We start from the raw sequence: 15,070 nt of genomic DNA on the forward strand, positions 1-15,070 counted from the left end.
TTGGGTTTTCAAAATATTATCCTACTCGCCTCCCTACATATTTCTCCTATATGTAGATATAAGCACGCATGCACACACACACGTATGTAAGTGTGTGTGTGTGTAAATTTTCTTCTCTAATTTCTAGTTGCTTTTTTCCTATCAGCTGAATGACGGAATCAAACTTTTAGTTGGAGTTTCTGCTGTGGCTCCTTCCATCCATCCTCAGGGGCTACATGCCAGGATGTGCAGGGAAGCCTATGTGTACTATACTTTTTATGCTATGATAAATACTTTATTTATAAATAAATTATAAGAGATTAATAGTAATGAGATTGAGTAATTTTAATTGTATACTTTAAGATGCATTTGAATGCTATCTGTCTCTTGAAATACGCCATTGTGCCTCTCTGACCATTCTTATAATAATGTAAGGTCAGATATCATACCTGTCTGCTGAGGTGAAATGTGATGACCACAGTTGAGCTACTCTGTAAGTGGAGCTTCAACACAGGTACTATGATACCTGACAATTGATCTAACAACCAAAGCAGTTGTGGCATGACTAATGGGCAGGTAGAATGTATAGGGGACAGGTCCTAAGCCATGTAACACTGTATCCCATCATACCACTCAGAATATCTGGCCAACTCTCTCTAACATACTCAGCTGGTTAGAGGGAGATTACAGGTGCTGTCTGCACTCACCTGAAGAGCATCATAGGAATAGTGAGACCCATCTACGAAAGATACTCTTTTGTTAACTTAACCCTTACAGTATCCTACTTTAAAACACTTTCTTCTCTAAATTATGATAATATAATATTAACTGATTTCTACACATCTGCCCCTACCTAATTTCATACTATTCTATAATAGCAACCAGAGTTATTTCTACCTTATAACTTCAGTGTCTTACATTAGTTTATTTTTTTGCAGATAACTCATGTTGTTAATATATACTTATTTATATATGTTAAATATTCTACATTTTACACATACACATATTTATGGGGTAATGTGTGTACTTTAATGCATTATACAATATATAATGTCAGATCAGGGATATTGTTGTGTCCAACTTGAACCATGTATCATTTATTTGTGTTAGGGGTGTTTAGAATCCTGTCTACTGGTTACATTTTTATTTTAATTCTTTCCTTTGTTTTAGAATTTCACACATGGGTTACAGTAGACCAGTCTGGAACTATCATGGTTACTGATGTTATCTGGATATCTGGAGCCCTACTATTCCTTCAGCCGCCTCTCATTTCCTTACCTTTTTTGTTCCACTTTGCCTACTTTGGCCCCTTTACTCTTGTTCCATTGTGCTAGAAATGCTCCCCTCATAGGGTCTTTGTTTAAGCCGTATGTTCTTTTGACTGGGACACTTTTCCCTCATAGCACTGTGACTTGCCCTTATTTTGTTCTTTGTTGACTTGTTGCCATCTCGAGATTCTTTTCAGATCACATTAGTTGATATCCCACAGTGATCCATTTCTCCTCCTCTGTTGTAGCAGCCACTTTTGTACTTCGCTGTTTTAGATGTATCTGCCCATGGTTCTATTCTCCAACTTTCTTTCAAGACCTTATAGTTTCTGTAACTCACCAGTCAAGACCTTACCATTAGCCGGTGAAACAGACTAATTTTGGAAATATTGGGTAATGCAGAAGGAGCATCCAGACTGTGAAAGCACCCTTCTAATCAAATAAGAATACTTACCTCTTTTCTAGATAACATTAAATGCCTGTCACCTATGTTAGGAAGTTAAAACATTGTTAATAGTCTCTGTGTTTTATTTGCCAAGTCGCCATAAGCACAAGCAACATCTGATGATGGCAGTTTGTCTCTTTGTTCTTGGAGATAACATACACTGAAAGCCACACACCAGTACAAAATTGATACTATGCATATGTACAAATAGAGAAAACATACAGATGATTATTTTACACGATACTTGGACATGAATTTATAATTATAAAATCATGCTATTCATGCTCAGAAATTAAGTAAACAATTTAAAAATCAGTACAAAGATCCTCATGTTCTATGGAGCTTAATATTTTGTCCTTGGGTCATCATAGCTATTCTGTGCCCCTTTTCTAGGTATTTATCTGTTAGATAGAATTAATAAATTAAGCCCCATGGGGGCATCAGGCATGGCCTCTGTCTTTTCTTTTTAGAAGCCAGCCATTCAGTTCCTTGCAGTAGATGGAAGGAAAGGTGATGCTATGGGCTGCCTTGAATTCCTTTGCATTTAGCTTTATTTTCTGTCTTGTGGATGCACAGTCCTGCTTTCAGTGTTAAATGGGAATGGCAGGGAATATTCATGCCCATCTGTCTTTACCAAGGTTATCTTTTCCACCCTCAGCTGGATTTGGCAGAAGGTTGATAGATCTTGTCAGAACCTGGGGAAGCCTGGCTTAGCAGAGCCTGCTCTACAGTGAGTCTTAGGCCACCATTATTACCTCATTGATGTTTCACAGCAAAACATTCTTGTTTGTAAATTCTTAGACCTTTGAAAAGAATAAAATTCCCCCCTTTTCTTAAAAGTGGGGAGAGTGGACTGTTGTCTTCTTGTGACCCTAATAGGAATGATGTCAAATGATGTCATAGTTTTGCTCGGTTACATATTCACATCAAGGCAGACTTTAATAATACATTTGCTATTTTCTCCCTATAATGAACTGTATTTGGTTGAGTATGACATTCTTTTGATTTACTGTGCAGTTAATTTTTTTTTAACTTTCAAGTATTACTGGTGTATGCATGATTTAAAAAACCTTTCATCATCTGGTGGTCTTGATTCTTCATCGTCTAATGAGAATTTGGTTCAGTTATGAATTTGTTCATAAATAGAGTTTCTCCAGTTTATACAAATTACCTCATGGCCCACCAAGACCCCTCTCATATTAAATATTAATTTAGAGAGCCAGTGATGGTCACTTTTATCATCAGCTCAGTGACTTAGTAGGCATAGAGAAGAAAGAGGTTGGCTAGTTTCTGTCTAAATCTTTTTATTTTGGTGTGTGTGTGTGTTATTTGTTGATGACAAGTTCCTCTTGCTTGTTTGACCTAGAAATCTTCTATCATTCTTGATTTTTCCTTTTACATGACATTCTCAGTCCAGTAGGAATTCCCATGGCTTTGTTAAATTACAGACCCTCCTCTACTGCCTCTCAGTCACACCGCTCTGCAGCTGACAGGCCTCTGCTGTGTCTGCTGTAAAGTGTTTATGGGTGGGATAGAAACACAAACCCAGCTTCCCCTAACCTCTGTATGTGTACAATAAATTTATGGTCTTACCCTGTACCCAGCTTCTTGGCCTAAAGGCTGTGACAGATCAAATCACGCGATGGAGAATTTACCGCCATTCTCTGAAAACTGTAAAAGGTGGAAAGTTTGGGGGAATTCACTGAAGGTTCTCTTCTTCAGGCTGCTTGTTATGTTATACATGGCAGCTCTTCTAATGAAGCTTCTCTCAAGGGTTTTACAGGAATGTTGTTCTAGTTCTCTCTCTCCAGACCCTACCATGTTATAGGCACAACCACTGTCTTTTTTGTGTGTTTGTTTGGTTTTGGTTTTTACATAGGCTCAGGGGTTTCACCACAGGTCCTCAAGAGAAGAGCCTTTTCCCCATTGCACATCTCCTTAACTGCTGTATGTGCTATTTTTTTCTAACTGCCATTGGCTGATCTTGAGCTTGTTTTGTGTTTAAAACTGTATGTTGTATAGTCTTTTCCTCCTTCCTGTATGATTTTGGTTTTAAGCAGCACAGACTTTATTTAACTAGATGCCTGATCTTTCCCCTGCTTCCGGCTGCACTGAATCTAAACTCTAGCGGCAGTTCATCTCATGACTTCTGTAAACTGGACGGAACCTTTTTCTAAATTGTTGTGGTATATTTTGCTTTGGTTTTATATATGCTTTGAAATAATGTAGCCAGGCTTTAGACAATGTCATCAAATGTCTATTTTTTTTAATAAAAATCTTAATTTATTTATGTATGCTTTGAACAGGTAAAACATGTAGTTGTGCCAAAATCTGAAATCCTTATGATTTCTAAAGCTATGAAAAGGTAGTAATAGTTAAGTGAACCTCCACGTACCAGTCATAATACATCAATATTCTGTATTATTTTGGGAAACTTTGGGTATCTATCTGGCCAAAAGCTCATTAAGTAGGTGTCCCTCCTAGGACCATGGGATTCCGGTATATATTTTTTCCTTTTTTCTACCTCCTCCCAGGTCTCCCCCACCTCTTCACACAACCAACTTTATGTTCTTTCTCTTCATCTCTTCCTTGCCTCAAAAGCCAAAGATCCAAAACAGATAAATTAAAACAACAACCAATCAGACAAAACAAACAAAATAAAAACAGAAAAACTAAACCGAAACAAAATAGGTAAAAAGCATACAACAAAACATGGAGTCTATTTTGTGTTGGCCAACTCTTCCTGTGCATGAGGTCTGCCTTGAAGTGTGGTTGGTATTCCCACTGACACGTCATCAGAGAAAGCTGATCTCCCTTTGCCCATGGGTATCAAATGCAGGTAACTTCTTGGTTGGGGTGGGAGTCCTTGTCTACTTCCTCATCTCAGTGCCGGGTCCCTGTCTTGCTGGAACCTCTGCTGGTCTGTGCTTGCTGCCGCAGTCTCTGTGAGTTCATGTGTGCATCATCAGTCCTGATGTGGCCTTGGAGTCATCCATTACCAGTGGCTCTTACAGTATTTCTGCCTCCTATTTTCCATCGATCCCTGAGCCTTGAAGGGAACGATTTGATGGAGACATCCATTTAGAATTGACTACCCCAAAATCTCTCACTCTCTGAACATTGCCTAGTTGTTGGTCTCCGTGTTGATTCTCATCTATTGAAAGAGGAAGTTTCTCTGATGTGGGTTGATTGAGACACTGATTTCTGAGGTTTCCATCTTGTATTCTAAGCTTTTCATTTCCATAAAATCAATTTTGATATTGCCACTTTAGTACTGCCATTTTTTTTAGATTAGTGGTAAAATTACTGTTTCATCATTCCTTCTATAATTAATTATTGAGAGAAACTTTATGGTAATTTGTAGTTTTAATGGACTCATTAACATTCCCTGATGAATCTTTACGTAACAGTTATTTAATCTTTAAGTATTTGTTGTTTTTGTTAGTTTTTGTTATTTTTCTTTTTTTTTTTTTTTTTTTTTTTTTTTGGTTTTTCGAGACAGGGTTTCTCTGTGGTTGTGGAGCCTGTCCTGGAACTAGCTCTTGTAGACCAGGCTGGTCTCGAACTCCAGAGATCCGCCTGCCTCTGCCTCCCAAGTGCTGGGATTAAAGGCGTGCGCCACCACCGCCCGGCTTTGTTATTTTTCTTAGACAGGTTTTTCTATATTCTAAACTGGCCTTGAATTTATGGCAGTCTTAGCCTCCTGGATACAGGATTACAGGCACCTACCATGAGCCTGCATAAGAAGAATATTCAAAGAAGAATATTCACATATTCATGATGTTATTGATGCAAGTTTGAAAAGTCTGGGTTAAAAATTAAAAATAACTTCTGAAGCAAATATTACAACTCTAAATATCTAAAAATATATTTGAGAGTTAAATGTGGTAGCTATTGCCTATAATTCCACACTTGCAAAGCTGAGGCAGGAGGATTGCTGCATTTCTGAGATAATCTTGTATTTATTTATTTATTTATGTTTTTTGAGATAGTATTTCTATGTGTAACAGTGTTAGCTGTCCTGGAACGAGCTCTTGTAGACCAGGCTGGCCTCGAACTCACAGAGAACTGCCTACCTCTGTTTTCCAAGTGCTGGGATTAAAGGCATGCACCACCAATGCCTGGCTCTGAGACCGTTTTATGCTTCAGAATGCGTTCCCGACTGACTTGGGCTGTACAGTGAGACTGTTAGAAAATAAAAACAAACTTGACATAGCTGTGTAGACATGCTTATGAGATTGGGACAATCTTAAGAATGTCCACACTGTACTTCACATGATTACTGCTGTTCTTCTCATGTAGGTTATTAAGTGTGGTATGCTGTGATCTGGATGTTCTTCTCTTATTGGAAGCTCAGTATCAAGTATCCAACATGTTACTACATGCACAGGAAGAAAATACCTTTGAGACCTCGGAGAACCACAGGTCAGGAAACAAAGCAAAAGGTGTCATTAGAGTGATACTATTAGCAGTTTGCCTTACAAATGATTTAAAACGAATTTTCTGTATAACTCTTATATTGTCTGAATTACTACATTTAAATGCTAGAGTAAAAAGCCATTTAAGCATGAATGTCCCAGGAAGATAATGATGTATGTTTTTGGAGAGTGCTACATTTATCATTTGTTCCTTTTGTCTTAGGACTTTTTCTTTAGTTTTTACAAAGTCATTCCAATTTTAAATTCACATCACTTTGTACAGTGACCCTTTGAGTAAAATGCTTGATTTTACATCTCTCTTAGAGCCATTCTGTCCCCAGTTTCCTAATTATGTCAGTTTATAGTCATGCATTATAATTATTTGCCAAGTGAGGTTTTGATCATTTTTATTTTCCTACTAATAAATCACAGTTGTCATTACCTCAGTTTGGCTGACATTTATAGAATATACATTCAACATCTGCCATTGCTCTCGTGTCTATAATCCAGAACAGAGTAGTTCACCTCCCTCCTTCCCAGGCCATTTCATTTGATGCTAAGGTTTGATATAGAAGGAAAAGAGCAGCATTAGAAACGAAACTGCTCTTCAGCAACTTGTGTGCTATGGACTTGGGCGCTGACTTCAGATCAGAGAGAAGCTTGTGTCGCCTTAGTTCCAATTGTAGTCTTCAGTGACTGAGCCACCTCTCTAGTCTAACAGGAGCTTTTCTAAAGATGGTTACGTTACTTCAGAAATAAGACATGCCCTAATCTTGCTTTTGTAAGCACAGGATTATTCATTACGAAATACCCTTTGTCTTAGTATTTTTTTGAAGCAATGAAAATTGATGATATAAAAAAAGGACCGGTGCCTTCTGTATTATAAATATTCCGATGACCAGTGTGTTCTGCAGATACGTTTCGCTTCTGTTTGTTTTGTTGTCTTTTTTTTCCTCCTTGCAATCTAGTGACATGATTTAAAAATCAAACCATATTCAATTAAGGAGACAGCAAAACTGATTCATATTCTCTTTCAGGGACTTTATAATTGATGGTTTGTCAGTTGAGAGAAATCATGTTCTTGTAAGGATTAATCTCATTGGTGGACCCTTGGAGCGGATTCTACCTCCAAGGATGCTTGAGAAGGTGCGTGCAATGTTTTGACATGTTTTAAAGTGAAATAAACAACGGAAGTGGCACTAAACAACATTGCCCAAGTTTCTACATACCAGTGGTCGATTTGTGTTGCTTGACAAGCTTATAAAACAGGTGAACACATTCAAAATGAAATAGTAGCGATGTCTTCGAGAGCTCATGAGTTGCTGTTGAGTGTCCAGGAGCCATAGATTATTGTTTTATCACAGACTTTTCTGCTGAGTGTCCTTGAGTATTTGCGTTCTGAAGTCTTTCTCTTTCCTGACCCTTCACTGTTCTGTTATTTATGTTCTGCAGTACGGAGTATGTGGGGCCTTTATGGAGTGTAGCTGTTAAGAACTTCCTTTCTGTTACTGCCGCCCTGGAAAAGAGGAGCTAGATATGATTGGCAGAAGAAAAATAGTTTGGGGGTGGGGAAATGCCTTTTGAAGATTATATTTTCCCTTTCATGAAAAAAAGTAAATCCATCATTATCAGTTCAAATCACAAGAGTAAGCTATTGTAGTCCAACTTGTTTAAAATTTTTATTACATTTGCTTATTGCGTTTTAGGAATAGTGGATTATAGTAGCAAATAACTTGATAATTGGACAAAAAAGAATCAACAAAAATGTCAATTTAAATGAACAATATTCCAGAAAGTATGGAAGTTTAATATCTTAACCCTCCCCCTAAAGTTTCCTGTATTGTTGTGTTTTTAGGGGGATGACCCATATCCTTGGCCAATGTTCTCATCATATCCATTGCCACACTGCTATCTGTCAGCAGTTCCACGAAGTGCTGATATGAAGCAAGGTAAGTCTTTTCTGCCAAGCGATATTCCAGTGTTCTCTTTATAATTTCAGGAGTAGACTGTAAGGACAGTAAGTGCGGATTTTCATTCAGCATGTGTGGAAGACAACATTTCTACCCATTTCCTCTTAGTGTGTAGGTTCCCTCCTGTTTGTTTAATTAGTATCTGTATGATGGCAAACAAGTATTACTTGGAGCAAAGGTCTTACAAGTCTGTTCAGTAGCAATAGATGTTTTATTTGACCCTGAATTAGTAGTGATTGCAGTGATGGCTCAGAAGTTAAGAGCATTTGTTGGTTTTGCTGAGGTCCTGTTCATTTTCCGACACCCACAGGGTGGTTCACAACCATCTGTAACTTCAGGTCTATGGTCTCTGGCTCCCACTGCTGGCTTCCAGGGCATTTGACACACATATGGTACATGAAGGCAAAACACTCATACACATAAAATAAATACATCTTTCAAACTTGTTTTGTTAGAAAACTGAACCAATAGCTCCTGACTAGTTAAATTCTGCCCATGTAGAAGTTTTCTTTATTCACTAAGGTATTTTTTAAATGACTGCTGTGTTTGTTGTATAAACCCTGTGTACTTAAGGTCTGAGTTTTACTGGGAAGTATTTTATTCACCTTTGGGGCAATCATCATGAATAGATAGTTGTTTAGCTATCCAGTGTGACATGAATAAAATAGACAAATTAGCTTGCTAGGATAGTATATAAGCCAACTACCTTACCAAACAACAGCTTGTGTAGAAAGAGCAGTGTGGCTTTCGTCGTCATCTTCTGAGCAATAGGTCAACAGTTTAGGAAGAGGGGCCATCAGGAAAACTGAAAGAAATAAGTTCAACGCAAGGAACTGGGAGTTTGAGCTGTGTGTGCGTTGTGACAGTGAAATCAACAGAGAGAGAAGGGGAAATTCCTACGGAAGAGCCAAGTTCAATGTAGGATCGCATCACACACTGCCAGGGGCTATGCTAAGAGTTCCCAGGCCAAGGAATTCCTACGTGATTGTGAAGGTCCACTGTCAGACTTTTCATAAAGTTTAGAAGTCAATTCTCACATCACCATCCCATCCTTTATAATCCCGCCGAGCTTATATTGGACAGAAATCATCTGTAAGAGATTGATTTCACAGTCACTTAATGCACTTTAAAATCTGGGCTTTGGTGTTCCATTCGTGCATGACAAAATCTATCACTTTCTCAGAGACTCGGGAGTAATATTACATCTTTTTCAGGAAGAGTTTTTTTCAAGGGTGCCCTTTGGATATTTTCATACTTACTCGCATCCTGTAGTGAACCCAGACCATTTTCAAGTGTTTGCTCTCATCTTCCTACTCAGCTCCGAGTCTTTCCATCAGACTGTTTATACTCTGTCTTTCCTCTTTTAGGTTTCAACATTTGTTACCCGGCTTGCTTGTTTCCCTAATGTATGTTTCATGAGTACTGAGTGCGAGGAGCTTACCTGGGAATTATAAATGATATCACTTATAAATAATGCAACAATACCCGTATTTTTTTTCAGTACCTCAACCATTTCTTGGTCAGTTTTCCTTGACATATTTAACACTGTCTCCTTTGCTAAGTTTCACTGGAGAAAACATTTCTTTGCTATGTTTCTGAATAACATAGTCATTGTCAGTTTTATTAGCTGATTTCCATTTTATTAATTTGTTTCTTCAAAATATTTTGGGAACCTGAACAAGGGAAATGAAAATAGAAATCCTATTATGAATGGATATTTCCCAAGCATAAAAATATCCTCCTGTTGTAGAATATTATTTTAAGATGTATTACTTTTGTTTATGCTCTGGAACATTTGATTCATGATGCAAAGATGTGTTTGATTAAATAAAATTCACCTGCTATCCAGAGGCTGAGGCAGTGACTAGCTGACAGGAAGTTGTAGAGAGGGGCCAGGTGGAGAAGGGTTTATAAGGAGGGGGAAAAACCTCACAAGGCCTTCTTGGGAGATACAAGGAGGTGAGATGCATGAGCTGCTTGCTATTCAGCCTCTCTGGGAAGCAGGATTCTACCTTAACCATTAAATCTTGAGTTCTCTAGTGGGACAGAAATCTGGATAAATTCTTTTAGTAGCTTTGAAAGAGTTGGTCCCTGAGGGAACAGAATTTCCTCAGGCTGCGGCTCTTGTGGCCTAGAAGCTGTTGGTAATGGCAGAGTCGCAGTTGCTGAGCAGCATAGCTGTAGCTTACCAGGCAGCAACCATTAAAAAAGAGAACAACATCCATCAGCTCCTAGGAATCGGTCCTCATGGAAGTGTTTACTGTGTTCAGAAGTGATTAATACAAGAGCAACGATGGATTCCTGTTCTGTCCCGAAGGTGCCGGGCTGTGGTGGGGTTTTCCAGGTCAGCTTACTTTTCTCTTCCTTTCGAAGAGTGTTCTCAAAACTCTTCTCTCCTTGAACCTTCCCATTTGCCATCCTTCCTTAGATAATCCTTCCTTAGATAATCACCACCCTTCTTCCTTTGCTGTAATAGAAGTGATAGAGAGCATCTATGTGGTACTATTGCCTATCAGCTCCTTTGACTGCCCATGTGCCCATTCAGGCCTCCAGTCAGGACTGTGAAGGAACTGCCTTCGCTCATTTGCAGAAGCCAATTGCACATCCTCCTTGCTTCTCCTCAGTGAGAGTGCTCCTCACAGTTCTTCCTTTTCTCTCCTTTTAAGATCTATATCCTGTGAACCTACAGGGCATACATAATTTCCTGAACCAATGCTTATGATAAATTGTGTGTGTGTGTGTGATTTTGAGTAAAATAAGCCAGACAAGGAAAGATAAATATACACACAATATACATATGTATTAAATATATTCTATTTTTTGGGAGGACCCTATGATGGCCTTCAGCATCTACAGCATAGTGGATGGAATTCACCCTCCAGCCTTCATCAGTATGTTCCTATAATTGCCACAGGTTTTATAAATGTGTATTAATTGAACAACATAATCACTTTCATTAGGACATATTCATAAATACCTGTTATGGCTGTGATAGTTTTCATCCCTCCCCTTGCCTTCTCTTATCAGCCTCTCCCATTCTGGTCTCCTTCCTCTTCCAAGTAGCTTTCTCTTTACATTCTTGTCTTTTTTTTTTTTTTTTAAAAAGCTAAATTCTACATATAAGATAAAATGAGATATTTCTTTGTCTGGTATACTTCACTTACCATGATGGTCTCCTTTGCTAGGTAAATGACCTAGTTTTGTTTCTCTTTGTGGTTAAGTAAAACTCCATTGTGTATAGATTCTCTATTGGTGGGTATGTATGTTCTCTTTCTTGGCTTCTGTGAATGTTGCTGTAGTAAAAATGGATATACAATATCTAAGTCAGTAATATACAGACTTAGATTCTTGTAGGTATATACTCAGGAATGGTATAGCTGGATCATATGGTAGCTATGTTTGTAGCATTTAGAGGCACTTCTATAGTGATTTCTATAGTGTCTGTACCAGTTTACATTTCCATTAAAAGTGTTTTAAGCGTTTTCTCTCACCCCCTCCCAGTTCTAGGTATTACGAGCTAACTAGCAGAAATGGAGGTTGGCTAGAAGGGCAGGGTGCTAAAAGGGTCTATAGTATGGGAAAATATTGGGTCTGCCGGGACCATCTGTAGAGTCCACAGGGAGTGAAGGGAGAGAGGCAATGCAGAACACCATAGGTGCTCTGCTGCAGGGCTGGCAGTGCAGGACACCGCAGGTGCTCTGCTGCAGGGCTGGCAATGCAGGACACCGCGAGTGCTCTGCTTCAGGGCTGGCAGTGCAGGACACCGCAGGTGCACAGCTGCAGGGCTGTCAATGCAGAACACCGCAGGTGCTCTGCTGCAGGGCTGGCAATGCAGGACACTGCAGGTGCACAGTTTCAGGGCTGGCAGTGCAAAATACTACAGGTACACAGCTGCAGGGCTGGCAATGCAGGACACTGCAGGTGTTCAGCTGCAGGGCTGTCAATGCAGGACACTGCAGGTGTTCAGCTGCAGGGCTGTCAATACAGGATACTGCAGGTGCACAGCTGCAGGGCTGGCAATGCAGGACACCGCAGGTGCACAGCTGCAGGGCTGGCAATGCAGGACACCGCAGGTGCACAGCTGCAGGGCTAGGGGTGACAGTGATAAGGGGAAATTGGAATTGATTATAGGTGTAAGAGTGAAGATTGCCAGTGTGATTCCCTGGTCTGCATGGCCGGCGGGTTTCCAGGGAGAGATTGCCCAGAGTGTTGGCAGATGATACAAATTTGCAGAACAGAAAGGTTTGTGGGACAAAAGAAAGGCTGTAGAAGGTGGTCTGTTTAGTTCCTTTGCAACGGGGCAGAGAGGACGGGGAGAGTGCAGCAGGTCATCTGCTACCAAGCTGGGGATAAGGTTGGGGCATTGGAATTGGAGGATGGGACATAGAGAGATGTAAGCTGTAGTGGCCATGGTTCCAGGGACACACCTCCGCTACTGAATTTCAAGTCACAAACAGATGTCTTGAGTTTTACTACAACTGAAATTTTGTATCTTTTGACCCTTGTCCTCTAACCCCCTATAACCATTATTCACCAGTTTGCATCTAAGGGTTCAAAATTTTTAAATTTTACAAATAAATGAGATCAGGCAGTATCTGTCTTTCCTTGCCTGGCTTACTTTACTAAGCATAAAGTCCCAGAGGTTGACCCATGTTGTCACAGTGGCAGAACTTGGGTGTTTTTTTCTTTTTTAAAGCCTACAGTCCCATAAGCCAAAAGGAATACTGCTTTTATGTTTGTCTGACTATCTATCTATCTATCTATCTATCTATCTATCTATCTATCTATCTAAACGTGTGTGTGTGCGCGCGCGCGCGCGCATGCTCCTATTCTTGTGTATGTCCCTGTATATGTTTCCATGGGAGGGGTGAGGGGCAGGGCCTCAATGGCCTGGAACTTGCCAAGAAGCTTACACTGTATGGCCTAAAAGCTCCAGGCATCCCACTGATTTTGCCTTCTAGATGCTGGAATTACAAGCCTGCCACCATGCCCAGCTTTTTGATGTGGATTCTGCAGATTGCACTCAGGTCTTTGGGCTTGAAGGCAAGCACTTTACTGACTGTGCTATTTCCCAAGCCCCAACTCTCCCATTCGTACATTTGAAATCCCATTTCCATCCTTCATTTTCTATACCCTATGCTGTTTTCTGCTGGATGCAGCTGTGAGCTGATCATCACGCTTTCTCCCTAGCTCTCCATCTCCGTGTCAGCCTCAGTGTGATCCTCCTATTTTGACCTAGCGATAGCATTATTTGACACAGGAAAGCCTGCCCTCCCCCTTCTCCACCTTCCAGTACTTCCCCCTAAAACTCTGCTGCCCTTTCTTCTTTGAAACATTATTTACTTGACTTGTCTTCTGGAAAATTTATCTGTTCAGTTTTCCTCCTGAATTTATGGCAAATATGTCTTTATATCTTTTTTTTTTAAACTTTTTCTTTCTCATCTCCTAAACTCTTAAAGGGCTTCATGTTTACTGGCCATTTTTTTGTCATGCGGTTCTTAGTTTCTCTTGTCATCTAGGTCCTGTCCAGTATGTCAGTGACTGTCAGATTGACATCTCTGGTTCTTATTGCTACTTTGAGTTTCAGGCTCCTGTGTCTGTTTTTGTGACATCTCTCTAGGAAGGTTGGTAAGCATACCAGACTTAACATGACTGCAATCAATTCCTGACACTCTCTTAAAATCCGTTCCTTTGATATTCTTCGCCATGTCAGAAATGGCAACTTTTGTGCCTCCATTTCTTCAGGCAATAAGCCTGAAGGCTATTTTGGAGTTTCCCCTTCCTTTAAGCCCCACAAGTAATCTGACAGCAAGTCTTCTTGACTCTGCAGATCTAAAATACAACCTCTCTTGCCTCAGCCAGTCTGACTCTGTTCAGTCTGTTCTCACACGGCATCTTGAATGATGCTTCTGAAAGGCTGGATCAGGTTACTCTTGTACGCAGAATCTTTCTCTTGTAACTGAAAGGCTTGTGGCTTTGTCATAGCCCTTGTTATAAAATGGCACCAGGTGGGGCCTCTAGTGGATCCCCAAACAGGTAAAAGACAAACACGCCATGCAGACAGAGTTAGAGTGTGGAGTTTATTGAGAGAAGGTAAAGGGTAGGGAAGAGAGGGAGAGAGACAGAGAGGCAAAGACCTGCTTGCCTCTTCAGAAGAGCAGTGGGAAGAGACAGTGGTGGTAGTAAGAGCTTGTTTTTTAAAGTCAGGGTACTGCTTGCCATGTGCAGAGGTGTGAAGCACTGTGCCAGGTTCCCAAGGGGCAGGGCCATGGTGTGCCTGGATGCTGACAGTCCTATTGGCACATGCTGTGTTTTAAGAAGTATGTTGCCATTCTAGCATCCTTTAGCCTCTTATTTTCCCATGTAATTGGAAGTTGTTTGTATTGTATTTCTAGTTGTGAATATCACAAATGTTTGAACCAAATATTTGTCCAAATTTAACCATGGTAGCTGCTGTATTATCCTAGAAAGACTGGTCCTGAACTCGCTGAGGTTCTCATTAAGAAGAAAATTATCTAAGCAGCAGTGATTATGTGAAGATACTCCAGGAAGAGATTTTGCAAAGATATATTAAGTTTATAACTTCTGTATATCATTCTGATGCTCCTAATATCTATGCCACAACTGTAGATGAGGGGAAAAAACAGAACGTGCCAAAAGAACTGAAAATTATGTCTAGTTTTTTCTCAGACATGAGTTTGGTGATCATAGTTCTGTGAACTTAATGAGAAAAATGGATTTAAGTTCATGCTCTAAAAGGTATAAATCAAAACTCATGTGATTGAAACAGTTAAGTAAACATTAACTGTAATATTGTGCTCAAGCTAATCATGCTTTAAGACAGAAGGTCCTTTTAGTGGCAGGAGTCATTTGTTTTTCTCTTTGCTTTCTGATTCAGAGGGAATGACTCATTGATTCTGACAGGTGTGAGGTTAGTCATCAGTTCCACACAAGTTTCTAAGATGTTATTTCATTGTTGAAAAAAATCCA

General features: G+C 39.8%; 1 protein-coding gene across 1 annotated transcript in view; it reads left to right on the top strand.

Annotated features, from left to right (window-relative positions):
• Nucleotides 1-15,070, top strand: part of Tbc1d32 (TBC1 domain family member 32) — a 220,742-nt gene that overhangs the window by 129,366 nt on the left and 76,306 nt on the right. The window contains exons 23-25 of the mRNA XM_057761363.1: nucleotides 5,995-6,117; nucleotides 7,148-7,256; nucleotides 7,966-8,059. Of these exons, the coding sequence (XP_057617346.1) occupies nucleotides 5,995-6,117; nucleotides 7,148-7,256; nucleotides 7,966-8,059 (326 nt within the window). The remainder of the gene's footprint in view (nucleotides 1-5,994; nucleotides 6,118-7,147; nucleotides 7,257-7,965; nucleotides 8,060-15,070) is intronic.

The sequence above is a fragment of the Chionomys nivalis genome, chromosome 2 (assembly GCF_950005125.1).
Source record: "Chionomys nivalis chromosome 2, mChiNiv1.1, whole genome shotgun sequence".
Lineage (NCBI taxonomy): Eukaryota > Metazoa > Chordata > Mammalia > Rodentia > Cricetidae > Chionomys > Chionomys nivalis.